Consider the following 24,656-nt stretch of genomic DNA (forward strand, 5'->3'; position numbering starts at 1 on the left):
ATGTCATGCATATTTCTTGTTACCCGGGCTTCGGCCCGGTGGCTGGAGCATTTCTAAAAAGCGACAGTGATCATTCCCATTCGGAGATATGGAAAATGCATTGCGCTATAAGTTAATACACTTTTCGGTATGTTGTATAAATGTAGGCACTTCGCTAAGCAAACAGAGGGGTATCAGAAAATAAAGAACGCTCAGACCATACAATATGAGAAACTGTTCGTCAACGAATTCGCCAGTCATTTTTCTACCCCATTGATTCGTCGACAGTGTGGATTTGCGTCGTCATCATATAGTCTGTCGCGAATTTGCTTCTGGCCCGGAGTCTGGGACCATAGAGATAGAAGAGGATAGGGAGAGGGGTCAGTAAAGCTGCGACGCAGCCGAGCAGTGTGCTGGCCCAGTTGACACCTAGGGTATCAAACTATAGATAAGTATCAGTATTGGATTCCCTATGTATGTAAGAAGATTCCACATACCATGTAGGTCGCAAAAAGAGGAAACCCTGCACCAGCCAAGGACCGTAGAATACTGTTGGCTGCCAAAGCAGACGCGGCACTATAAGGAGGTTTTGTCAGTGACTGTCGGGTATGAATGGTGATGAGTAGATAGGATCAAGGCACTCACAAGAGGAGATAGGCATCAACGATGTAGTTGAACGCTTGCATGAAAATGCAGAGCAGACCGAATCCAATCATACCACCAGACAGCGTCGGCACAATCCAGTGAATGTCGGCTGTGAAGCCCGACCAACCAAACCAGAATAAACCTCCTGAGAAAGCCAAACTGCCAACAATCGCTGGCGGCAGGCGCCACTCTGGAATGGGAATGCCGGCGTTTGCGTCCAGCTTTCTGTTGTACCAGGGCTGGGTAAGAATGATAAAGGTTCCCCCGATGAACTCACCGACGATGAGGCCAAGGTAAGGGAGACCGCCGACGCCTTTCTCAAATCCATGGACCCTCTGGAACACGATCGGATAGGCTGTCAAGAAGAGATACAACAAGCCATAGAGGAATGCCATATAGATGCTGAGAGAAAGGACAATTGGTTCGGTGAAGAGGATCTTGAAAGGACGACTGAAATTCTTCGAAAGCAATTCTCGGAGGTCCACTTCGACCTCCTCTTGTTTGGCGTGAATTCCCCAATTCTTGGTGCGCCGGCGAAGTTCTGCAGCTTTCCCGATGAGAACCACGGGTGGGTAGGTCTCATCTAGAAAGAAAATGTTCGCTATCAAAGCTGAGGCACCCATGATGCCAGTGAGATATTCGGTCCAGCGCCAGCCCAAAGAGCTTTGCACAATGAAACCGCCAACTGTCGAGGCGAAGAGAGGACCGGTGAAGACGGTCATGGCAAAGACTGTTATGGCGAGGCCACGAATGCGATTATTGAACATATCGGAGAAGACCGCGGCGACAACGGCAACAGGACAGGCCCCAAAGAAGCCTCCAAAGAAGCGGCATATCATGATGGTCTGAAGATCCTTCGCCGTTGCGACGGCAAATTCGAATACAGTGAAGCCGAACACCGATATAAGAATTGGCAGTCGTCGGCCACGCAATTCGGAGAAGGGAGCCCAAAGACAGGGCCCGACGGCAAAGCCCAGCACGTACAAGGACAGCCCCAAAGTCCCAACCTCGTTAGAGACGTGGAACTCCGGTGATATGACGGAAATTGCAGGTGAGTATATGCTGCTGGTGAAAGTGGCATTGAATGTAGTATATGCAAGCATCACTGCCATTGCAATCTTCCTCCTCATGGGCCAATTCTGGGGATGCAGGGGGTCGTCCGGTCCTGCAAATTCCACCACGTATTCCTCCTTTTCGGGTAACGGAGGAGGGAAGGGCTTCCCGGCGCCAAATTCTGGTAAGGGTATGTGAGATACGCGTGCATTCAGACCGGCTCCCACGGTTTCAATATGTTGACTTCGCTGTGTTGCAATTCGACTGAGTGCAGTTGGGTGGCGCTCCAGTATAGATCCGCGTTGGGACACCGCCGTTCGGACTCGGGACATATATTCCATTACCTCTTGAGACGAGGCGCATGACGAGGAGGTTTCTGAGTGACATTCCGACAGGGTACCGCTGCTGTCAAGGTTTTGGATTGCTTGGATTGCTTCGCGGTTGGGCCCGTCTTTCTCTAGGTCTTTCGAGGCCGAATCCATGGCGTCGGTTGGCCGGAGTCTGCAAGGCCTGATATCTGCAAGACCTGCAATTTCTGGAAAGGGAGGAGAAAAATATACAATGGGGAGGAGGAAGAGCAAGACAGGTACAGAAAAAAGATTGAATTCTTTTTACGGCATCCCGTCCTTTCTCACTTTCGCATGGACTCGGCATCTTTCAATAAATTTAGCGCTTGGCCACACCAAGCGGCAAAGATGGAGACACCAGAATGTTCTCAAAAGGCACGAAAGTGCGGATTGCATCGGCCAACTGCCCAAGCCGGTGGATCTCAGGCTTGGCTCCGCCGACCTTGAATGGATGGGACTATGTCCAGCGCCATGGTTCTTTTGCCTTGTTTTGTCCGATCCGTATAGATCTGAGTGTGCTCTGGCGTGCTGGCGTGCTGGCGTGCTGGCGTGCTGGTGTGCTGGCAGGTCTCATTCATACTCGCGGGGACTTTAAGCAACAGGAAGACTTCACTATTTCTCGGCCAGCCGACGGCATTGCAATTATTCTGGACCTCCCAACCGGCATTGGAGCATCGGGATATCCAATTGATAACGGTCTCCGCTAATCATGAAAATTTTCCAGCGATGGGGCCTTATCAGGGCTTTGTCGAGGGTATTGTGGGCCTGCGCGCGGCCGAGCTCGGTTATTCAAGGCATTGACGTCATCCTGTCTTGGGCTCGATCAAACTTTTCGAGTCTGATGATGGTCGAGATAAAGTATGCAAATTGGAGGGGGGTTGTTATCAATAATATCAGGTAGAGTCTGGAACACAGGGAGATCAGTATTGGGTGAGATTGGGGGTGTGAAGGTGATCGACATATATATTGCGGCCAGTCCACCCGTGTGCCCCGGCCTCTCAACTTCGCGCAGAACAACCGCATGTCACTCTCAGCTTGCCAAATCGACATTGACTTCAATTTCAACCACGCAGCTTTTATTTTATCTTATTATTTCCCATGTCTTTGGGCGGAGGTCTGACTACAGCAAAGTGTCCTGCGTACACCATCCACCAGAGAAAGCTAGGCCGCACAAGTAGAATACAGCAAGCGAAAGAGGGACAGATATAGAGTCATACCCATTCAGTCAAAAGCAGAATTAGCAATGCAAGTATTCAACTCGATATCTTATCCGATAAAGTTTACGCGGGGTGTTGCATGCAGGCCATCACGTGCATCTTCACGTGACCGCGCTCGCCCCTTATGGGCGACTCGCTCTTAGTAGTTAGTTCGAGGAATCAGACTTGATTACCCTTTCATCCAACCCGGGGAGCTACGTGCAGAATGGAGAGGTCCGAGAACGTGCACATCCACTCGGGGCTCATCGAGATATGGACCAATCCGCTACCCAAGGATCACACGAGAAAGACAAGAGCGAACACCAGGGATAGTCAGAAGATTATTTGGGTATCATCTCCCTAGTGAGTGTGCAGGTTGAAATGAATTGTTCCAGAAGAAGTACCGAGTAAGGCCCAAGTGAAATGAGATGGAATGAGGGGCAGTTCCGGCGTCTCAGGTGAAGGCGAAGGGAAGTCCAAGGGTGACGGCAGGCGATCTCAGGTCAAAATAGAAGCGCTCCAAGCCCCAGTTAGAAAAAAGCCCCTTGTGGCCCTTACCGACCGATGATACATACATGAAATAACGCGGTGGCTCATCTCCGGTTCAGGGGCAGCGGATCCATGATTGGGCCGCTGTGGCGGGTTCCTGACGCTAAGATTTTGTGTGCCCCATCGGTGGTCTCATACGAGCCTTGCAGACTGCATCTCGGCCAGGTTCGAGGTGAGGCATGACTGAGAGGGAGAGAGAGAGCCACGGTGGAGAAGGAGAAACAAAAACAACGTCCATATGTAAACACGGGTAGGAAAGCAGGAGGAGCCGGTGAGCTGTGGAGCTTTCAGGGGTGGAAAGTGCGGAGGTTCAACCAGAATAATACACCGGATACACCAGATACGGCAGGATACGCCACAGATACGCCACAGATACAGGAGACACACCAAATACACAGGTAATCTACGGGGCCAGAACTTAACTCCCTTTCTCCTCTTTTCCCTTCTCTTCAACACACTTCCGACCCTCGTTCACTCACTCTCCTTGGCTTCCCGCCGCCACTCTTTTGCTTCCCGGTGGACTTTTCGTCCCCGTTCACTCTTTCATTCCTTGGCTTAAATGACTCCCTGCTTCTAATCTCAGCGGCTTTTGCCCAGACTTTATCAACCGTCGACTGGTTCGCGTTCTGTTTCGATCTTTAAATCCATCGCACTCGGTGGGCCCCAAAACCATGCCTCACCATCATGCCGATATGGTGATGAGGCATACCCTCCTCCCACGAGAGGTCGTCCCTTCACACCGAATACCATTCCTGGTGCCCACCGCCTCTCAGAATCTCAACATGCCCTCTCTGGTAGCAAGAGCTCCGGCCTCGTCAGAGACGGGCTCGAGTGGAGGTGAAAAGCCCACCAGTTCGATGACTACCACGGTTTTGCCCGTCGTTCTAGGTGCTGGGTACGTTGGGAGTATCCAAACCTGCATAGGAGCCAGAAGCAGATAGGGCTAACCATCAACTAGTGTGCCCATTCTATGTGCCATCGTGGTCTTGATTTTCCTCCACCGACGACACGTGAAGAGGCTGTTGCGAGAGGATGCAAACGACAAACACAAGTCTCTAGACTTTGGCATGGACGTCGTGGGTCCCTCAGGAGGGCGCAAGAAGAAGGGCATGCCCAACGGACTGCCTCAGATGATGGAACCTAGTCATACCAAGGGCATGTCTCTGGACGTGCATCCCTACCTGCTTCCTCCGGGCCTCCACCGTTCCAGAGACTCGCTGCACTCGCTCTCTCGGTCCATCGATGATGACAAGTATCTCCCAGCTACCTTTATAACAAACGATAATGGATCTGTTCGATCGTTCCCCAGAGGCCGGGACGATGCCTCGAGCTTCACCGGGTCAACCAGTCGTTTCGGAGTGGAGGAGCCAAACTCGGGACTTTTGCGAAATGCCCAACGCATGTCCCGCTCGTCCCCCCCGCTCTATCCCAGCCCTTCGAACGAGTCTACTCCGCAACCACCTCCAACACACCAGAACTATCTCGGTCCGCTACCAGGGTCAACGCCGAGTCCTTCAGAGCACGACGAACGTGGATTAGCGATTGGAAGCGCAACCACTGATGCTAAGAGCAGTGAACGGGCTGCTCCGTCGGAGCTGCATTTCAACCTCAACTCGGAAAATAGCCTTCATTTCGAAATTGAAAGTCCCCTCGACGGCACCGGCAATGAAAACACATACCACGAAGAGCGCCTCAACTTTCCCTTGCCGGAGGCGGCGCCATTCCATGAGGAGACTCATCATGAGCAAAGCTCCACGATGCAGCTCCCCCGGATTTCACTACCGGCAAGCGATGTGACCAGCAGCGATTATGGAGATGAGCGCAAGTCAGAGCTCATGATCCCCGCGGTGAATGTGCACAGTATCGAGGATGGCGAGCACGATGCCAGCAGCGACAACAAACCGCCGGACCTGCCAGAGGAGTCCCCGAACCCGGCCCTTGGTTACGACAACCGCCGTGACACCCGTCGGCTGACTCTCGGAGTGCGCCCGCTCCCGCCAGATGATCCGGCCGACAACCCGGAGCAGCGTGCCAACCGAATTCGATCCTTCTACAAGGAGTATTTCGATGACAGCAAGCGCGAAACCACCTACTACGAAGACTACGGCTCCGATTTCTATGACGGAGGCTACGTCTATGATCCGGTCTCCGGTGATTATTACGATGCAGCTCCACCCGTTCCGTTTGCCGAACCCGTAGGCCGTCGTGCCATGACTCCTCCGCCTCGCGCTCCTCCGCGCTTCCAGGGGGCCGCCCGTCATATGGCAACCAACTCGGCCGGCTTCAACGGCTTCACACCGGGCCCGCGCGCGTTCTCCTCGGCGTCTGGCCGACTTCCCGGTCCCCGGGGCCCTCGGAAGCCGATGCCCCCTCCAGCACCACTTCAACTCCTCCCTACTCCTCACATGCTGAAAGACGACTCCATCATGATGGCGACTGATTTCGCACCCGGCATGAACGTCAGAGACCGGCGTGGAGGTCGCCCAGAGACTCCCACGGGCGGCATGCATCCCTTCAGCCCGGGTCTCCGAGCTCACACCCCTCTGGCATCGGCATTTGATGAGCTTGCTGTAATCCCCAGCCCGTAAGTACTCCTGTGTTTTTCTTCGTTTGCTATGGACCCGTTGCTGACCTGATTTCCAGCCACGCCTTGCGAAAATCTGGCACGTACACCAGTCTGGACTTTGCCCCGCCGCCCCGCTTCAAGAACAGCGACACTGGCAGTGACGCCGGTAGCATTCGCAGTAACCGGACCGGTATCTCGAACACCCACATGAACAACATTCGCATGGGTAATTACCGCATTAGCCGGCTGCCGGCGGACACGGTGGGCACCAAGGATGACCTGATGGCCAGTCTGCGCCCGAACTGGGGTATGCAAAGATAAAACATCTCTGCGCATCTTTCACTGTCACGACTATGTTGTTTTGAGGTCCTTGAACCTATAATGACCTGCGTTTTATCTCATGGTACCCCGGTGCTCTCGACTCTAGGGGACCTTTTATTTGTCTCCCGTCCGAAACAGTTTCATTTTTTGTCATTTTGTTTTTCTATTCTGGAACATCTGCCACGGCGTATATAGATGATGGTTGGATCCTCATTGCCCCCCATACTTTGGGAATTTTATTTTCTTCTGCCCCGGGCGCTTGCTCGTCGGGCTGTATATATTCATTGAATCATTCGGCCGGGCCTTCAGGGAACCGGTCCCGTTCAGACTTGGCTTTCTCCGCTATTATCGATCTATAGAAACGGTGTAGATGAACGGTGCTCGTTACCATGGGCTAAGAGGCAGGTCCTAGGGTTCTAGGCCGTGTTTTCAAGGCGATGGCGCTAGAGACTCCACAGGCAACGACTAGACCTGGAGGGCTACGTAAGACGAGGACATCACCCATCTGCATATTGCGTGGGCATTCCAATGCTCATCACGACACGTCGTGAAGATAGAACGAGAATAGAATAAGAATAAGAAAAGGAACCACGAGCGGATTGTGTGTGTAACCCACCAAAAACGGTCGGACCCATTTCCTATCGCGTCGAAGGGAACCGAGGATCCCCCGGGGCCAAAACGGCCTCCGTCTCGTATTGTTCGGTGGCAAGTGAGTACACCGTGCATTATCGGAAAGAAGCGATCATGCAAAAACTTAAATATGGGAGAGAGAGAGAGAGAGGCTGTGCGTGGGAGAGAGTGAGAGAGACAGAGAGAGAGAGCGATGAATTGAAATGGAGACTCCTGTTCTTGTATTGTTTAGGTGACTCTCACGCAAGGGCTCAAGTCGCATGGCCGCATCTAGGGATATGCTCCAGAAGCATAAACAGAGGTAGGGTATGGTCAACAGAGAGAACGTCCGCAAGCATGGAACGGTAATGCATGCGGGCGCTAGGATAGCACCAGACACAGGCAGCGCGGGAAGAGAGAGACGCCGGGATCGTAACGCAACTCCACTTTTCCTGCCCGGTTTCCCTCTTTCTCTCTCTTCTCATCCACACAACGGGGAATTCACCCATGGCTCCCGACTAGTTTCGGCCTTGTGTCTTGTGAGAGTAGTTGTTCTTTCTTCTCTTCGCTTTTGGATATTTTTCTCGTGAATCGCCGTTTTCGATCTGTTCCTAGCACCCCTCCCCCCCCCTGAGCCTCCAGGCTCCGATCCCGATCTCCATATTCTCTCCTCTCCTTATCCATTTCGAATCGTCACTCGTTCTTCAGTCCTCCAACTACTTTTGATCCTCTTTGTTCTTTTCGTGCGCCTAGCGACCCATCAACCCATCAACCGATTCAACCCCCAAACCCGTGGAGTGCGAAACTGTCCGTTCCGATCGTCTGACCGAGTTTCGAGTGGCCGGAGATCTCTTATTCCCCACGAACACGACCGAGCGCTGAAAAGTCTGAAATTGTCACTACAATCATCGCAATCGCCATGCCGGGATCGCAACCTGCCAAGTCGACTCCGGCCGACGTACCGACTGTGAGCACTACCTCCACTACTTCCAGCTCGGATGCCCCGACCACTACGCCCGAATCGACTTCGACCTCGTCTTCTGCGTCTCCCACCCATGAAAGCACAACCAGCACCACCAGCACAACCAGCACAACCAGTAGCAGTACCAGCACCCACACGACCGAGACCACCTCGTCCACTCCCTCCCCGACTTCTACCACCTCTTCCGAATCGACCACCACTCCGATATCCAGCACGCCAAGCGAGGTTGTCACGACTTCCGCGAGCTCCAACGGTCAGACAACGGTTTATGTGACCGAAACTTCCACCAATCCCACTAGCAGCACCATTGCCTCGACAACGAGCTCGTCTTCTGCAACCGGCTCGGCCGCATTGTCGACCACTGCTGCGTCCTCTAGCCATGGCCTATCCCCTGGTGGCACCATTGCCGTTGCGGTCGTGGTTCCTATCGTTGCTGTGGCGCTGATTGTTCTGGCTGCAATCTTCTTCTGGCGCAAGCGGAAGGCGAAGAAGGCCGCCGAGGAAGAGCGCCGTAAGGAAGTGGAAGAGTATGGCTTCAATCCGAACAACGACCCGACTCTGCCCGGCATGGCAGGCAGCGTGGCTCCCAAGGATGATACCTCCGGTTACCGTGGCTGGGGAACGACCTCTGCTGGCCGCAAGGCCTCGACCAACCTGTCCAGCGGTATGGGAATGGCCATGTCAGAAGGCAGTGGGCCTTATCACCACCAAACGACCCCTAGTGAAGGTACCGTGCAGTATTCAGACGGTGCTCGCCCAGACTCGGGTGAGGTTGAACCCATTGGCGTGCTGGGTGCCGCTCCCGTGGCCGCTAACAACCGCAATGGCGATATTCATCGTGGTCCCTCGAATGCGTCGTCGGCCTACTCGGCCGCCAACCGATCCGAGGCGTCGGAAGAGAGCCACATGTCTGCTGCGCACCCGTCCGGAGGTTACTACGGAGAGAATCCGTACTACGGCGAGATGAGTTCGCACGGAGCATATGGCGATGATGCCTACCAGCCAGTGATACGGGATGTCCAGGCGCGCCGCAACACGCGCATTGAAAACCCGGGTGTCTATCCCCGGCAAGGGAATGCGGGCATTGCCCAGAATTTCTAGACGGCCTCGCTGCCGATGATTTGACTGCCAAAAAAGTTCGGCCCTCTCCCGATCTTGGACCATCTTCTCCCTCTTTATGACCATCGCCGATTTCACTCCTTCTGTGTTGGGCCTCATTTCTGGTGATCTCTTGGCCCGATTACCTCTGTCTCATATTTCCCGGCGTGATGGACATTCGCTTCGCCATGTGTTTATTGACCTGTACTTCTTTTACTCCCCTTTTTCTTTTTCTTTTTCTTTTTCTTTTTTCCCATTTTACACCATAATCGGCCTGTTGGTTTATTTTCTTTTTCCTTCTGTGATTTCTCGCGCTTCCCGCTGATCTGGTTTGATATATCCCTCGCATCTGATCCCACCATACCCGTTGTTGAATTGGCCCGCATCTATGTACATTGGGCACGCCGTGCTCGGAATGAATTCTAGGGTGAGGGAGCTTTCTTTTATTTTCTTTTTTCCCCCCCGTTTCTATAGGATATTTGGAATGAACTGGAGTTCCGTACAATGACTGCAGACCGGTCTAGTAAGGTTGTAGACGTGGCTAGAGATATAAAGTAGGCATGTGGAGACAATAGAAGACCGCGGTCTCGACTTGCCTATATAGGCTACACTGTAGTACGAGATGGAGAGTACAGTAGCGGACAATAACCGAGAATTTCGGGCCAACCGTTCCTACCTAGCATCGAGCGGGAGCATGACTAAGGCACGTAGTCAGCAAACCGAAACGTGCGCCGGATATCCGCGGTGATTGGCGAAACAGAGCTCCCCACTTCCGGCTTAACTTGAACCTCGACTTCCCACGCCTTGTCCTCGTTGGCCGTGGTCTTCGACTAAAGCGACTAAAGGGTACATGGTACCTTTTGGGGCGTTTATCCTGGTGACCCTCTCTGAAATTGAGCTGAGTGAGAAAGCAGCACTTGACCTCTGGGCCTGTGACTGTGACTGTGAACCCTTATCTACCTTACTCTTACTCGCGTACTCCTCCATTTCCCCCGCGCTTGATGGAATGCGCAAATTGGAAAGGGCGAATTTCCGTTACACATCCTGTCATACACCCGGTGACACGGCGTCTGTCCCACCATCATCGTTCCCCACCTCGTTGCGCAGACGAGCCCCTCCCCCCTCGTCTCGAGATTCCCGAGAGTGTTCTTGACTCTCCCCTCTCCTGCGTCTCGTGTCCTCTACTTTCCCTCGAAACTGTGAATCCCGCCAATTCGTCCCGACGAGAGCCCATATCCCACCGGGAGAGGCCGACGCGCTCGACCTGAGAGTTTGCGAAGATGTGAGCAGCGGCCCCTTGCAGCTCAGCTCAGCCTCCAACGGAAACTGACCTCCTGCAGGAAGTTCGGAAAGCAGATTCAGCGCAGGCAGCTTGATCTCCCCGAATACGCTGCCAGCTTCGTCAATTACAAGGCATTGAAGAAGGTAGGAACCCACTGTCTACACCACGGTGGTTCGAGGAGTCCTGGCTAACGGTATCCTGCAGCTCATCAAACAACTCAGTGCCACGCCTAATATTCCTGCTCAGAGGACCGCGGAAGAAATCGCCCAAGATGGTGCCTTGGATCCTCAAGCCGCACTGCGCGCGAACAAGGAGGTCTTCTTCTTTCGACTGGTAAGCTCTAGACGGTGCCTCCCAACCCCAGCGCAGGATTAACGCGAGACCGAACAGGAGCGGGAAATTGAGAAAGTGAATGCTTTCTATCTCCAGAAGGAGTCGGAGGTAAATCTTATACAAAATATACAGTGGAATGATTTCACTGACCCATGCACATCTAGTTCTCGCTGCGGCTGAAAACGCTGGTCGACAAGAAGCGCGTAGTTCAGTCTCGGACCATCTCGAATTCCAAGACCCCGTCGAACTTCGTGTCGTTATTTGACGGCTTCCAGCAATTTGACGGTGACCTCAATAAATTGCAGCAATTCGTCGAAATCAATGAAACGGCCATGTCTAAAATCCTGAAGAAATGGGATAAAACGTCCAAGTCCCGGATGAAAGAGCTCTATTTACATCGCGCAGTCGAGGTTCAACCGTGTTTCAACCGCGAAGTACTCCGTGATTTATCCGACCGAGCAACAACGGCTCGGTTAGAGTTGGAGGCATGGGCAGAGGGCGAAAACCTACAATTTGACACGTCGCGGCCATTGGAACGCGCGGCAGCACCTGGCTTCGGTACGGATGAGGAAGAGCTGGATCTTCAGATCTTGCAGTCCGCTTCCGCGGGCAACCTACAGACCCTGCGTGAATGGGTGGCGAGGCTCCATTCCTTTGCAGATGCCCGCGATCGAGCAACACGAACATTCCTGACCGCCATCAACGAGTTCTCCGATGACGTTCTAGCACTTCTGCTTGAAAGTGGCTTGGTTGATATTCATGCAGAAGATGATATCAATGAACGAAATTGTCTCCATGAAGCTGCTATCTCTGGCCGTGATTTTGTCTTCAAGGCTGGTCTCGCGGCAGCCGTGGATATCTCCCGGTCCGATGTCTATGGTCGGATACCTCTGCACTACGCCTGTATGCACGGCCGGGTAGCTATGGTGAAGGATCTATTGACCGTAGGCCCGCAGACGGTCGATGTGATGGACCATGACAACTTCACTCCCTTGATTCACAGCATTGTCAGGGGTCAACTCGCATGTGCCGAACAGGTACTGTGCAGCAATGCGCGCATTGATCCGACATCAGACTCAGACCACATTCCGTTGAATCTCGCCTGTCAACATGGATCCCTTCCAATAGTGAAAATGCTTCTCGAGCGAAAAGCAAGATTACTGCCCGATGCCGAGGGCCTTTACCCTCAGCATATGGTGGCGCGAGCATCGCAGTCGCCGGAACTGTTATTGCTGCTGAAGCAGCACGGTGCCGATCTAGACCAGAGAGACAAGCTTTATCAGTGGACACCACTGTTTCATGCGGCAAGCGAAGGCTGTGTACCGTGTCTACGAACCCTCCTTGAGCTGGGCGTCGACGCGAAGGTTGCAGACGAAAAGGGCCTCTCTGCCATGTACTATGCAGCGTGGGAAGGGCATCTGGAATGCATGCTTCTTCTCTGGACCCAGCCCTCCAATGATCGGCCCGCGCAGCGGCCGCTCGATGTCTTGAATGGCATGCAATTCCAGCAACCTGACTTGATGGACGAAGAGTCCACGAGGCGAGCTAGTTTTACCGAGATGGATACCGCCGATGGCATCCCGGATCTTTCTCTACCCCCGCCTATCATTCCGCTGCGACGCTACGGCCACAACTTCCTCGACAAGAAGGTTTTCATTCAACTCTTGTTCGACCAAGGAAACTTGGGCTCAATCGCCTTCGATCAGGCTGGACGCCACCCTGCCGCCCGGCTCACCATCTCTTCGAAGCTGTCGGACTTGATTCCCCGCACAATTGTACTGCCAATCCAGGACGACTCTCGGACAATATCGTTCCATGTTGATAATCTGGATACTTTTGCCGTGGATTTTGAGATCTTCCCAACGTTCGGCTCTAAAGTGATCGCGAAGAGCGTGGCTTTACCCGTAATCTTCCGTGCCGAAAGATCCAGCACAGGGTTATGCTGCTTACCTCTCTTTGACCCTCGCCTTCGGGCTATTGGCCAACTTCGCTTCAACTTCCAGGTCATCAAACCGTATCATGGTGACCCATTGGAAATCACACATTTCGCGACCTACTGGAAAGCTACGAGTGCTCTTGACTCGGAGCACAATGGCCTGGTCACCGGCTCCAGCTTGTCAGGCGATTATGTCCAACTCTTCGTGCAGCTGACACGAGATCGCGTGCCAGTGCTTTACCCTCAGTTTATGATCAACTACCATGGTATTGATATCCCCGTCTGCCAATTGTCATATGCCCAGTTCCAGACAATTGGCGCGGGACGATGCGCCAACCGGGAAGAGATTCTGCAATTCCTGAAGACACAAGCAGTCAACGATATGCCGCAGACCCATCGACTTCTGGCGGAATCGTTCATGTCTTTACGGGAGGTCCTACGACAAATCCCTATCGACCTCAATGTCAATCTGTCGATTCTCTACCCATCCGGTGCCGAGGAGAGAGCCCTTGACATGACTTCGTTGGCCGACGTCAACAGCTTCGCCGACGCCATTTTGACTGATGTATTTGACCATGCCCGTGTTGCTCGCGTAAAGAACCCGGACTTTATGAGGTCGGTTGTCTTCACATCTTATAACGCCAATATTTGCTCCGCCTTGAACTGGAAGCAACCCAACTGTAAGTTCTCCCAATACACCACAACGCTATTCATCCACTGACCGCCTGTTTAGACCCGGTTCTTCTCTGCAATGATCTGGGGCAGATTCGGGATCTTGCTCGCAACGTTGACTCCCTCCCTCATGTGAACAGCAGTGGCAGGGCATCAATGTCGATCAAGGAGTCTGCACGGATCGCCCAGAGTAATAACTTCATGGGCATGATTTGCCGGTCGAGTCTCCTCGTACGTTCATATCCGTTTTCTCATGTCTACTGGGAATCATCGTTGCTGACCGCTTTATCTAGAACGTTGTGCCTGCACTCGTGGAGACCATCAAAGAACTTGGCCTTGTCTTGGTGGCAGACACATCGGACGAATCCGGTCAGCAGCCCGACCACGGCAATGCCCTGTCCGCCGCCACCATGGGCGTGGCCGATTGGGCATATCGGATGCCCGACGGCGTTAACGGCGTGATGAAAGCCAATGGCGTGCTGAGATTCAACGATATGATCGACATGTGATTGCATCTTCACCTTTGCTTTAGCACATCTTACACGTTGCATGCTCTGTTCTTGATTCTTATTTTTCTCCCCTGAGACGAAGACCACGAGACCTAGTAGCTTATGCCGTTGATGCTTACGATTTACTTTGGGGAGCCAGCACGGGGCGGGTTTTTTCCAGCGAGTTGCAATCTCAAAAAATTTGGTCTTTCGCACCTGCAGTTTTCCGGTCTCATGTTAGCGCTGTTGGCGCTGAGATGGGTGATTTCTTCCGGGGTTGGCTCTGGGAAGTGTACGGGAGTGTATCATATCTCTAGATTGAGTGGGGAGGGCACAGGCTGTGCCGGATTAGATCTATGTGGCTAATGTACAATTTCCCCCAAACACCCGTTCACAATCTTCGCTATGCTATACAAACAACGTCCCCCTTCATAATCACGGGTTCTTGGGCTTGCGCTTGCCAATGTCCCAACCCCAGCGCCGTAGAGTCTTGACAATCTTGGGGGTCACAGCCGCCGTCAATGGGACCCGAATGAAGATGAAGCTCTTGTGGATTGCGTAGGCAAGCGCCAGTTGGGTCCAGATACCTAATAAGACAGATTAGACAGTGTCCACGTATGCACACAAGCAGATAGACCTACTGGCTTCCTCCTGATTCCGCTCCTCTGCAAGAACAAGGCTGTTCTGCGTATCCTCACCCTCACCTTCACCCTGCGGCTTTGTCTCTGACTGGGGCCACACGGAGTGGAAAGCATCCTTGGCCGATTGCACCACCACATGTTCAAAGTGGCCAATCCGCTCCACGCCCAGCAGACGCACGGCGGCAAAGCAGAACGGGAAGTCCAATGCGGAGAGACCGAAATACACGCCGACGGCTGCCCAACCGTATTCGCGAGATAGTTTGCGCAGTCGCTGCGACAGGGACGTTGCCTCTTTCTCGGATTGTGACGAACTGCTGGAGGATCCCGAATTGTAGCGCCGGTTCAGCCGTTGTTTGGGAAGCTGGATCGATCGCACGCCCGGTCGAGAGTGCGCTCCCGGCCGGCTGATATAATTTGCCGCTGTCGTTAAGGATCGCCGGGTGGGTTTGCAAGCTGTTTGGCTGCGAAGGAGAGGCAGGTTAGGGTAAATGGTACCCGTTGGCGATGGGATGAGTGCGGCTCTAAGTGTAGGTCTTCGTAGGAGCTCGGCCGGCGAGATCCAGCGTGACAAAAGCGAGGGCCGGAGAGGCATCTCGTTGAGGGATACCGATGGGATCAAGGGCTGAATGAATTGAGACGTGACGTGAAGTGTACGAAGCGGGTGAAATGGGTGGCCGAAGGATTCTTTATCGGGGCGATCTTTTCCCGGCATTTTCGGGCGCCGCGGTCCCGATCTGACATGCGCCGGACTTAGGATGTAGTCTGCTGGATATTCATGGAATCATGGAATCACAGCGATCATTTGGGAAAACGATGCCTCTATTTCATTGCCTTTCATTTTATTTCTATGGTTTGATATTCCTGCTTATTTGCACTGTCGTGGTACCATCGGTCTACTGGGCTACCGGGATGATGACTCAGCCACCGACCAAAAACTTCGTGTCGCAGATCGCCGGTCTTCAAATCCCCAAACCCATCATGTCACCGCGCCTCCCAGGGAAGCTGCTTCAGCTTTCCTCGTCCATTTGGGCTGCTCAATGCACCCTCCCTCGTGGCCCCGTGCGGTCATTCGGCATCAAATCCCTCAACGAGGCCAAACCTAGCCGCTTCAATGTTGGCCCCGGCCTGCCCGTGCTCGAGTCGACATCGACTGCGGCCCTTCGCCGCAAGGCCAACTCACTGCCCCTCCGATCCGGAGCCATTGCTACCAAGAAAGGCATGACCGCCGTCTACGATCCGGAGACGGGCAAACGCACCCCGTGCACAGTGCTGCAGCTGGACCGCGTGGAGGTCGTCTCCCACAAGACTCGCCAAAAACACGGCTACTTCGCCGTCCAGGTCGGATCGGGCTGGAAGCACCCTAGCAACATGACAAAATCGCTCCTCGGCCATTTCTCCGCCAATGGACTGTCGCCCAAACGCCACGTCTTCGAGTTCCGCGTCAAGGACGAATCCGGTCTTCTCCCCGTCGGCCAGAGCATCCAGGCCAATTGGTTCCAGGAGGGTCAGTATGTCGATGCTCGCTCCAACACCAAGGGTAAAGGCTTTGCAGGTGTCATGAAGCGTCACGGATTCCACGGTCAGGACCGTAGTCACGGAGTCAGTTTGACGCACCGTTCGCTTGGTTCTTCTGGACCCGGCCAAGGTGGTGGTTCTCGTGTCTACCCGGGCAAAAAGATGGCAGGAAACATGGGTAACACACAGAACACGGTCCAGAATCTGAAGATTCTCAAGGTGGACTCTGAGACCGGGGTGGTGGTTGTGAGCGGTAGGACTCCTCACCCAGCCATCTTGCCTCCGATCTTTGCTAATAATATTGTCAAAATCTAGGTGCTGTCAGTGGCCCCAAGGGATGCACTGTGAGAATTCAGGATGCGATCAAAAAGCCGTGGCCGGAGGTCGCACCGGCAGCCGAGTCGGTAACGGCGTGAATTTACGCGGGGACGCCCCGTTTGGGGAAGCATGTACTACTACACCATTCGCGCAATATTCTTCACTTGAGCGGCGTTTGTATATGATACAACAAATGATATCCTTCTTTTCTTCGCCCCCTGGTCATCGTCATCACCTTCGACCCCGGTATTTCCGCCAGGCTTCATATTGCACAACAAAAGAAAGAAAGAAGCAGATAGCGTAAACGATGTCCCAAAACGCCAAATCCCATGCACAAGGTCTTCTATTTGTACAAATCTTCTTCACCTCCTGGTCTTTAGAGAGCTCACTCTTGCCGGAAAGGATCGCTGTCTTTGTCGAGCAGCTGCACCACTGTTCCATCCTCGGTCTGTAGACTCCATTCCTCGGTGCGGAACTGGAAAATCGCGGAACGTTAGCCAATCTGAAGTGCTTTCCACTGAACACGCCACACGCATGTTGGGCAGCATTGAAGCTCAGAACGATTCGGGGTGACTTACGAAGCTCATACGGTCCGGTCGGATGCTTCTAAACCTCATCTTGCCCTGGCTCTTGGTGCCTTTCACCCAGAAGGTAATGTCGATGCGACCATGGAGCTGGTTCATCTCACCGCTGATCCATGGAATCTGTTGCGCGAAATAAATTTCGTCGCCGAGAATCTCACGAGCCCGCGGCGACGTCCGCAGTGCGTACAGCGTGCTGCTGACCACGCTCGAGGTCGACTTTTGATAGTTGAAGATACCCAGCATTGCAGCCCCGACAACCACCACAAAGATCGGGAGGCTTCGCAGCCAGCGCCGGCTGTTGTCAATTGACGGCAGTTCGCGATCTGCCCGTCGCTCCATCAGTGGCCCCGTATTCGGACCCGGGGCGGGGATCATGGTGCGTCGTGGAGGGTTGCGACGCACGCCCGGGAAACGAGCGAGCCCGCGCCGGGAAATCGAGCGAGAGAAAAGCATTGCTGGAGGTAGGACGTGTGTGGAGGCAGAAGTTGGATGATGAGTTGGGTTTGAGAGAAAAAGAAACAAACACTGCAAACGGTCCCACGTCGGAGAGTCAAGCCGTGCGAAGTTGACTTGTGAACTCGACGATCACTCCCACACCTCATGGATGTTCGACTTCGCAAGGCATTTCGCTATCCCGATGATTTGGATGATGAACGTGAGGAGCTTGACGAGGAAGAACAGGAGCGAGTGATCCAGCAGTTGCAAGGCCAAAATGAGGCGCGCAACGCCCAGTACAGTGTAAACTCGCACCCTCACCTCACGTCTTGCTCGACCGAACGCTTAAGTGGTTTAGATGATCTTCACTGGAATTCCATTGTTCTCGGCCACCGTCTTCGTGCCCTCGATGCTGTCTGCCTCGACTGCTGGTGAGGCTTTTCTGTCTCTGCTGGGCATCTTCTCGCTGTTGAGCTCGGCCTACACCATGAGGCGTGCTCCTCTCTACCCCGATCGCAAGGGAAAGAAGCCCCTGTTGGCTGAAGATGAGCGTTTGACCTGGCTTTTATCTGCCCTGGTTCCCGTCAATGGCGCAGTATGCTTGTTGCTAACGGCCTGTTTCTTCATCGGGGCGGGTTCATCCTATACGATCCGCCCTGTTCTCTACCTGATTCCTGGAGGTAGGCTTTTTCCCATTTCTTCTACTTTTCTGACTGAACAATTTTGTAATCTTACTCTGCTCTATACAGCCATGCTCGCCGTAATCTTGCTCGCTAGAGAAACAATGCTCTCGGTTGATCTATCGGCTCTCAAAGATCTTCAGTACGAGTACAAAGGCGCCTAAGTCTTGTTCATGCAGCTTTACGTATAAAATCATTATTTGAATCTCATGATATCTTCATCATCTAAGTACAGCCTCATTCCATTCGAGGATGGTCCTTGTTGGGGGAATCATAGCAGACATTGCCGGGTTTTTTCAAACATGCAGTGTACAATAAAAACGAGATTGGCTTTAGGTTGCCATGGGATCCTGCCACAGGCTCATGAAGCTGCTGTTTGCCTCCTCCAGTGCAGGGTCTACGGGAATGTCATCGGGGTTGGTCTTGGGAATCTTCTGGGGGCCGGTGTGTGCCTGCACATCGTCGCCAGTTGGTGTCGATTGCTGCAGGGATTCCAGGATAATTTGAGCCTCATGCAAAGCCTCGGAGCGTTTGAGGTTGTCCTCGTGCTGGCCTTTCATCAGGCGTTGCTCGATATCGGAACCAAACATGGAGACCCACCGGGCATTGTTCAAGTTCATGTTAATGAGAGAATCGGTGCTCCGGGGATCCGCGACTTTTCGGGTATCGTGGCCCACGAATGAGCGCACGGGCTCGTGCGGTACCATCGTAGGGTCCCTTCGGCACACCGAGCAGTTGCATATCTTCCGGCACTTGGGGCAGACCCAGTGGGGTTTCTCCAACGCCTCCTGGGGCAAAATATTGAACGCACGGAATAAGTTGCCGTAGCAGTACTGCGTGTAGCACTGCGAGCACGTTGCCAATTTCCAGGCAGGGCCGCTATCTCTGCAATGGTGGCATAATCCGTGGGTTTGTCTGATCTTGCGCTTGGGGCGCTGAACTTTCCGGCGCTTTCGAGTCCGCCCATAATCATGGTCATCGGAATCACTTGGTGTTTCGGCTCTCACCTCCTCCTCTTCATCCTCTTGTGATCGACCGGTCTTGCAATCGATCCACGGCCGCAAAAGCAATTGCTCCTGACAGATCTCGGCGATGGGTTTTCGGCCCAATTGGCCCCGAGCCACATTGAGCATAGGAAATCGCACTCTAGGCAATTTACTGCCGTCGTCGCTGGCGAGCGCATCGCAAGAACTGAGTTGGTGACGCCAGGTATCATGTTGCTCAGTCAGGTCTTTCCAAGGAAATTGTTCCACCCAGGCAAGTTTCGAGATACAACCGCAGCTCCGGCCCATCACGTAGCAGTCCATGCACACATCATAAGCGTCTTCTTCGCTCGTCTTGCACCATGGACACGTCAGGAACCGATTGAAGATGTTACAGCGACAATAGGAACATGTCACATTGCCGTCAAACTTGACAAACTCGATTTGATCCTGCGGGGGCGGTGTTTTCGAAAAGATTTCTGACAACAAGATGTCGGTGTACAACTTGAAGAGTCGTCGAAAGTCCGACCAGAGACTTTCCACTTCGGGGTGGCTTGTCACCGGAGCATACCGTAGCAGGTTTGAGTACTTTTGGAGGGTAAAGTAGACAATTGCTTTATTCTTGTATTGCTCGTCGCGACAGACAAGCCGCGCTTTGGGCAGTGCTTCACCTAAAGCCAACTCCAGGGTGTCGACGGTTGTTCTGTTCCAAGCCACCTTGATTGTTCTCGTGCCACGGTTCCAAACCTGATGTGCAGCCAAAGGGGGAACAAGGACGAGGTCGCCCGGCTTTTGTTCAACAAAGTAGGTCTTAAAAGGAGCCCGTTCCCACGCCCTGAGCTGAGAAAAATGATCCTCGAGGTCGATGTCATGACCTAAAGTCGATGCCCAATATTCGCTTACGGCGTGGCGATCTTTAGTTTCAGTCATAAACCAAACAGAGGAACCTTGTGTTGTTGCATGGCCATTTTCAAATGATTCCGCCGATGCCTCCACCATGAGATTGTGACCAAGGCTGGCACACATCTCCTGGTGCGCTGGAGTGTAGGTGCCTTCGTGTCCGATATAGCACATAAGATTCTCTGCGCGCATGTCGGCGGGGAGACTGCTCATTAGATCACCTGCTCTGGCAATGGGGAAGCCGTCTGGTGTGGGAGGGCATTCGGGTAGCTTGCTGAAAGTCGAGCCAGGCCCAAGGTAGGGCTTGGGAGACTCATTAAGATAGTAAAGCTCTGGTGCAATCGTTTGCTCCAGGGAGCTCTGCCATTCAGCAGGGCAGTCAATATCTTTGAGGTAGAGCCTCTGGATCTGTGATTTGTCGAAGGTCGATGTATTGATCCTCCCTGCAAGCGCGGGCATTTTGTTCAAATAATGTCCAATGGTAAAACGCAGGTTCGCTCCTTTGCTCAAGTCCCGAACGTTCTCGACTGGGAGATACCTGTCAGAAGGGGCCAGGTCAACCCAAGGAATCATGCTGAGAGGCCACTTACCCTTCTTTCCGTAGTGCTTCTGTAACCACTCTGATGAGAACAACTCTTTGTCCAACCGGTCCTTGAATCCTTCAATCACGAGGGGCCGCCCCAGTTTGACGACCCAGTGATGAATGAAGGACGCGAAGTCCTCTCGCGCCATTAAATCGATACCATCACACGTAATGCGCCTCGCGAACTCAAAATTTGAGATTGTTTTAACTGTCTCGTCGACAATGATGTCGGGAGGGAACGGCTTGAAGACCGCACGCGCATTCAGAAGCATCGCACGAGGAGCCGAAGGGTAGACGGGTAAGTTGGTCACTTCGTAATCGAAAAGAGAGGGGAAAGGGGGGTGTTAGAATGAGGCTTGCTATTCTGAACCACAAGGGCCACAGGATAGAGCTTTCATCGAGGCCAAATGAACAACCGAATGATGTCGGAGCGGTCAAGAAGATGTCAAAGGCAGGAGCTACACGCGATGCAAAAGGAACGTACGAGGTTGCAGGAGGATGGATGGAGGAAGAAGCGAGGAGAGAGGTTCGATCTTCTCCCTGGCGATGCCCCGGTGTGTCCTGCACGAGTCCCAGAGGGAAGAGGAGTTCACTCTCGCGAGAAATTGGCAATGACGAGAGAATCATCGGCGCGTCGCCGTTGAGTGGGTCCTGCATCCCTAAACTAGGTTTAGGCCGATCCCTGGCACTTTTTCTCTTGATCTCTCGATCTCTATTCTTGTCAAACCTACATTGCACAACTATGAATCAATTGCGGCATTTGTGACCAACGTATCGCTCGAGCTCATTCTCTCGCTCTTCTCGCCACTCTTCGTCATGCTATTCCTCACCTCTTCCCGCCTCTCCCTCTCACGCGCGCGATTATCTCCATGCTGCAGGAGGACGTACATCGGCAGTCGACGCAGTGGAAACTTGTCGCCTATTCCCTCCGGTCCATCTGCAGTAACGCAGCGTGCTCGCCCTTCCCGATGCCATCCTACGCGTGCGGCACAGATGGTCCCGGGACACGGCTCGCGGGTCTATTCTACAGCGATACACCCTTTGGAGGCGAGCGCAAAGACGGATAACCCGGTAACACATTATACTCCGCCCCAAACGGGCTTGATCGCTTCCTTGCCCCGTTCATGGATACCCTATGCTGAGTTGATTCGGCTCGATAAACCCACGGGCACGTATTATCTGTTCTTCCCGACGCTCTTTTCCACCCTTCTTGCGGCCCCCATGGCCACCGGTGTAGCTCCGATACAAGTGCTTGGAACAGCAGGGCTCTTCTTTACGGGAGCGTTGATCATGCGCGGCGCGGGGTGCGCCATCAATGATCTGTGGGACAGGAATCTGGATCCTCATGTTGAACGGACCAAGTTCCGTCCCATTGCCAGAGGGGCACTATCGCCGCCAAAGGCAGTGCTCTTTACCGGCACTCAGTTACTGGCCGGCCTCGCCGTACTCCTTCAATTCCCTTCCCAGTGCCTTTGGTATGGAATTCCCAGCCTGCCCATTGTGGTTGCTTATCCGTTGGCCAAACGCGTTACCAACTATCCCCAGTTTGTCTTGGGCCTAGCGTTCTCGTGGGGTGCAATTATGGGATTCCCAGCATTGGGTGTGGATCTACTGGCCAACCAGGATGCCTTTCTGGCCGCAGGGGCCCTGTATTCCAGCTGTGTGGCGTGGACTGTGCTGTATGACATGATATATGCGCATATGGACATCAGGGACGACGTGGCTGCCGGAATCAAGTCAATTGCTCTCCGCCACGAACACAACACCAAGGCGGTCCTGACTGGTCTGGCACTGGCTCAGGTGTCCCTCCTCGGGGCCGCCGGGTTTGCCGCAGGTTGTGGGCCCGTCTTCTTCGTCGGAAGCTGCGGCAGTGCCATTCTGTCGCTGGGGCTCATGATTTGGAAGGTTCAGCTGAAGAATGTGAATAATTGCTGGTGGTGGTTCAAGAATGGATGCCTCCTGACTGGTGGAGGTATTACCTTGGGTCTCCTCGGCGAGTATGCGACACAATACCTGGGTTTGTACGATAGCACTGGACCTTCAGAGTCCGAGTCGACATAATAACCATGAATGAACGGAACTCGTGATTAAGACTCGGTCACCGAGAGGCCCAAGTATTCTTGAACGGTGCGAACGATATCTTTCCAATCCATCATTGCACCGGTGCCAACGTCTCCGCACGCCAGAGACTTCTCTATTGGCGGCAGGACGGTTACCCAACCTTCCGGGTTGAGATCACTGCATCCCCACTCTTCTCGTAAAACCTTCAGCTGTTTCTCGGTGACGGGATGCCTCCACATGGCGGTGTTCATCGCCGGAGCCACGAAGATTACGGGCTTCCGGGCCTTAAAGTCCCCGTCGACCAGGCCGGTCGTATCCCAGGCCCTGATGACCGAGAGCAGAAGGTTATCCGCAATGCCCATCGTCATCTTCGCCATGGTGTTGGCCGATAATGGCGCAACCAGCAAAACATGCGCCCACTTCCGTAGCTGTAGTCTAGTGAGTTTCGCTCAAATCCCGCAGGAGTACGTCGACTAACCTCAATGTGCAAAATTGAAGATTCCCGTTTCCACGGCGTCGCCCATTCATCCTCGTTTCGATAAATACCATCGACGCCGTTGATCTGTCGAAGACAGTCGAGGACCGGCTGCTCGGAGCTTTGACCGGTGAGGAACTTCTCTGCAGACTCGGTAACTATGATCCGGATTGAGACACTCCCGTGACGGGTCAAGGCCTCTGCCAAGTTTGGAAGCTTGATAGTCGCTACCGAGCCTGAAAGTGATTGATTTCGGTCAATTCAGGATGTAAGAATTGGATAATAGGGTAATAATACCAGAGGCAGCAAGCAAGATGTGAGTCTTGCCGTCCTGCAGATGCTGTTTGGCAGAGAAAGATCCTACTCGTTCAGAATCCATGAAGGTAGAAGTGCAAAAGGTAGACAGCGAGTGTAGAAGCACAGAATACAGGCAGACGCTGCGAGGTTCGGGATAAGGAAAAGCAGGTGGGGCCCACCGACGTAACGGCCAACGGCCAACGACCGATTAAATAATACTAACATCGTCCCCGACGGCCTCTTCCTCTTTCGCTCGTCTTCCCTTCGGCATCGCAACAAGAGCGGAAATCATGTTCTCTCGAACTGCATTTTCGGTGCGCCATCCGCGATCTTCCTCCAATCCAACCTACAAAAGCTGATGCTCTCTAGGCCTTCCGTCCGGTCGCGCGGCCGACCTTTCTGCGTCCCGTTCGCTCCCCGGCCTTTGTGCTTCCCTCTGCCCTTCATGCGCGCCTCTTGTCCTCGGAAACCAAGGCGGCAATTGAAAAGGCAGTTGCCTCAGCGCCCGTGGTTCTCTTTATGAAGGGCACTCCGGAAACGCCGCAATGTGGCTTCTCGCGCGCTAGCATTCAGATTCTGGGTCTGCAGGGCGTTGATCCCAAGAAGTTTGTCGCATTCAACGTGCTCGAAGATCCCGAACTGCGTCAAGGTTAGTTGCTCCATCAGCTTGCGTGGTCCCTTCGTCGGTATACTTAGAAGTCTTCTTTTCGTCAGGTGTCAAGGAATACTCGGATTGGCCGACCATCCCACAGCTGTACCTGGACAAAGAGTTCGTCGGAGGGTGTGATATCTTGATGTCCATGCACCAGAATGGAGAACTTGCCAAGTTGCTTGAGGGCAAGGGCGTTCTGGTCGCGGCGGATCAGTAAATTGGTAAGCCCGTACTGAGGATGCAAATGGCATCCCCGTAGCGGGTCGTATCTTTGTACAATTAATCGGATCAATCCTTTGCTATCCATATCTTGTCTCCTTCTTCTCCACTCCGTGCCCGTTTCTATCTCTTCCCGTCGGCTACCCCGGGTCTCGAACTCTGTGACGCTCAGGCAGGGGTGGCGAGAAGAAACACCTTGCCCTAGGCTTGATCTAGTGCGCATGTGAAGTTGTAGAGGTGCTGCAGGGCCCTCGCAC

The 24,656-nt window shown here is 53.5% G+C and overlaps 13 protein-coding genes across 13 annotated transcripts; 6 read left to right on the forward strand and 7 right to left on the reverse strand.

The window, feature by feature from the left end:
- Nucleotides 1-244: 244 nt before the first annotated feature.
- Nucleotides 245-2,159, reverse strand: N7498_010141 (MFS transporter; the record flags this gene model as incomplete). The annotated part of the gene is made up of 3 exons (XM_058457197.1): nucleotides 245-421; nucleotides 477-555; nucleotides 625-2,159. The coding sequence occupies 3 exons, from the start codon at nucleotides 2,157-2,159 to the stop codon at nucleotides 245-247; spliced, it is 1,791 nt and encodes a 596-aa protein (XP_058304096.1).
- A 2,281-nt stretch (nucleotides 2,160-4,440) lies between these two features.
- On the forward strand, nucleotides 4,441-6,949 carry N7498_010142 (uncharacterized protein; the record flags this gene model as incomplete). The annotated part of the gene is made up of 3 exons (XM_058457198.1): nucleotides 4,441-4,664; nucleotides 4,728-6,353; nucleotides 6,413-6,949. The coding sequence occupies 3 exons, from the start codon at nucleotides 4,441-4,443 to the stop codon at nucleotides 6,654-6,656; spliced, it is 2,094 nt and encodes a 697-aa protein (XP_058304097.1). The 3' UTR covers nucleotides 6,657-6,949.
- Nucleotides 6,950-8,117: 1,168 nt separating this feature from the next.
- On the reverse strand, nucleotides 8,118-8,816 carry N7498_010143 (uncharacterized protein; the record flags this gene model as incomplete). Its single annotated transcript, XM_058457199.1, has 2 exons — nucleotides 8,118-8,492; nucleotides 8,544-8,816. The coding sequence occupies 2 exons, from the start codon at nucleotides 8,814-8,816 to the stop codon at nucleotides 8,118-8,120; spliced, it is 648 nt and encodes a 215-aa protein (XP_058304098.1).
- A 172-nt stretch (nucleotides 8,817-8,988) lies between these two features.
- Nucleotides 8,989-9,465, reverse strand: N7498_010144 (uncharacterized protein; the record flags this gene model as incomplete). The annotated part of the gene is made up of 1 exon (XM_058457200.1): nucleotides 8,989-9,465. The coding sequence occupies one exon, from the start codon at nucleotides 9,463-9,465 to the stop codon at nucleotides 8,989-8,991; it is 477 nt and encodes a 158-aa protein (XP_058304099.1).
- A 384-nt stretch (nucleotides 9,466-9,849) lies between these two features.
- On the forward strand, nucleotides 9,850-14,077 carry phoC (uncharacterized protein; the record flags this gene model as incomplete). The annotated part of the gene is made up of 7 exons (XM_058457201.1): nucleotides 9,850-9,899; nucleotides 10,686-10,770; nucleotides 10,832-10,960; nucleotides 11,018-11,068; nucleotides 11,125-13,576; nucleotides 13,630-13,799; nucleotides 13,862-14,077. 7 exons carry the CDS (start codon nucleotides 9,850-9,852, stop codon nucleotides 14,075-14,077), a joined length of 3,153 nt encoding a protein of 1,050 aa, XP_058304100.1.
- A 414-nt stretch (nucleotides 14,078-14,491) lies between these two features.
- N7498_010146 (FAM210 family protein) lies at nucleotides 14,492-15,289 on the reverse strand (the record flags this gene model as incomplete). Its single annotated transcript, XM_058457202.1, has 2 exons — nucleotides 14,492-14,643; nucleotides 14,698-15,289. The coding sequence occupies 2 exons, from the start codon at nucleotides 15,287-15,289 to the stop codon at nucleotides 14,492-14,494; spliced, it is 744 nt and encodes a 247-aa protein (XP_058304101.1).
- Nucleotides 15,290-15,675: 386 nt separating this feature from the next.
- N7498_010147 (mitochondrial 54S ribosomal protein uL3m) lies at nucleotides 15,676-16,628 on the forward strand (the record flags this gene model as incomplete). The annotated part of the gene is made up of 2 exons (XM_058457203.1): nucleotides 15,676-16,465; nucleotides 16,528-16,628. 2 exons carry the CDS (start codon nucleotides 15,676-15,678, stop codon nucleotides 16,626-16,628), a joined length of 891 nt encoding a protein of 296 aa, XP_058304102.1.
- Nucleotides 16,629-16,915: 287 nt separating this feature from the next.
- N7498_010148 (cytochrome c oxidase assembly factor 1 family protein) lies at nucleotides 16,916-17,567 on the reverse strand (the record flags this gene model as incomplete). The annotated part of the gene is made up of 2 exons (XM_058457204.1): nucleotides 16,916-17,005; nucleotides 17,109-17,567. 2 exons carry the CDS (start codon nucleotides 17,565-17,567, stop codon nucleotides 16,916-16,918), a joined length of 549 nt encoding a protein of 182 aa, XP_058304103.1.
- Nucleotides 17,568-17,709: 142 nt separating this feature from the next.
- N7498_010149 (uncharacterized protein) lies at nucleotides 17,710-18,393 on the forward strand (the record flags this gene model as incomplete). The annotated part of the gene is made up of 3 exons (XM_058457205.1): nucleotides 17,710-17,852; nucleotides 17,908-18,229; nucleotides 18,299-18,393. Exons 1-3 carry the CDS (start codon nucleotides 17,715-17,717, stop codon nucleotides 18,391-18,393), a joined length of 555 nt encoding a protein of 184 aa, XP_058304104.1. The 5' UTR covers nucleotides 17,710-17,714.
- A 168-nt stretch (nucleotides 18,394-18,561) lies between these two features.
- Nucleotides 18,562-20,967, reverse strand: N7498_010150 (putative JmjC domain protein; the record flags this gene model as incomplete). The annotated part of the gene is made up of 1 exon (XM_058457206.1): nucleotides 18,562-20,967. One exon carries the CDS (start codon nucleotides 20,965-20,967, stop codon nucleotides 18,562-18,564), a length of 2,406 nt encoding a protein of 801 aa, XP_058304105.1.
- Nucleotides 20,968-21,511: 544 nt separating this feature from the next.
- N7498_010151 (putative para-hydroxybenzoate-polyprenyltransferase Coq2) lies at nucleotides 21,512-22,756 on the forward strand (the record flags this gene model as incomplete). Its single annotated transcript, XM_058457207.1, has 1 exon — nucleotides 21,512-22,756. One exon carries the CDS (start codon nucleotides 21,512-21,514, stop codon nucleotides 22,754-22,756), a length of 1,245 nt encoding a protein of 414 aa, XP_058304106.1.
- Nucleotides 22,757-22,782: 26 nt separating this feature from the next.
- On the reverse strand, nucleotides 22,783-23,610 carry N7498_010152 (putative flavoprotein; the record flags this gene model as incomplete). Its single annotated transcript, XM_058457208.1, has 3 exons — nucleotides 22,783-23,184; nucleotides 23,235-23,467; nucleotides 23,529-23,610. 3 exons carry the CDS (start codon nucleotides 23,608-23,610, stop codon nucleotides 22,783-22,785), a joined length of 717 nt encoding a protein of 238 aa, XP_058304107.1.
- Nucleotides 23,611-23,720: 110 nt separating this feature from the next.
- N7498_010153 (monothiol glutaredoxin GRX5) lies at nucleotides 23,721-24,457 on the forward strand. The gene is made up of 3 exons (XM_058457209.1): nucleotides 23,721-23,842; nucleotides 23,898-24,177; nucleotides 24,243-24,457. The coding sequence occupies exons 1-3, from the start codon at nucleotides 23,819-23,821 to the stop codon at nucleotides 24,395-24,397; spliced, it is 459 nt and encodes a 152-aa protein (XP_058304108.1). The 5' UTR covers nucleotides 23,721-23,818; the 3' UTR covers nucleotides 24,398-24,457.
- Nucleotides 24,458-24,656: the final 199 nt, after the last annotated feature.

This window comes from Penicillium cinerascens (genome assembly GCF_028974065.1).
Source record: "Penicillium cinerascens strain IBT 15544 chromosome Unknown scaffold_4_segment0_segment1, whole genome shotgun sequence".
Lineage (NCBI taxonomy): Eukaryota > Fungi > Ascomycota > Eurotiomycetes > Eurotiales > Aspergillaceae > Penicillium > Penicillium cinerascens.

Excerpts from the sequence above, each read along its gene's own strand:
- N7498_010153 (XM_058457209.1), top strand. The coding sequence starts at position 23,819 with ATGTTCTCTCGAACTGCATTTTCG. Across the intron at positions 23,843-23,897 it reads TCTCTCGAACTGCATTTTCG|GCCTTCCGTCCGGTCGCGCG; the intron begins GTGCGCCATCCG and ends GATGCTCTCTAG. Across the intron at positions 24,178-24,242 it reads AGATCCCGAACTGCGTCAAG|GTGTCAAGGAATACTCGGAT; the intron begins GTTAGTTGCTCC and ends TCTTTTCGTCAG.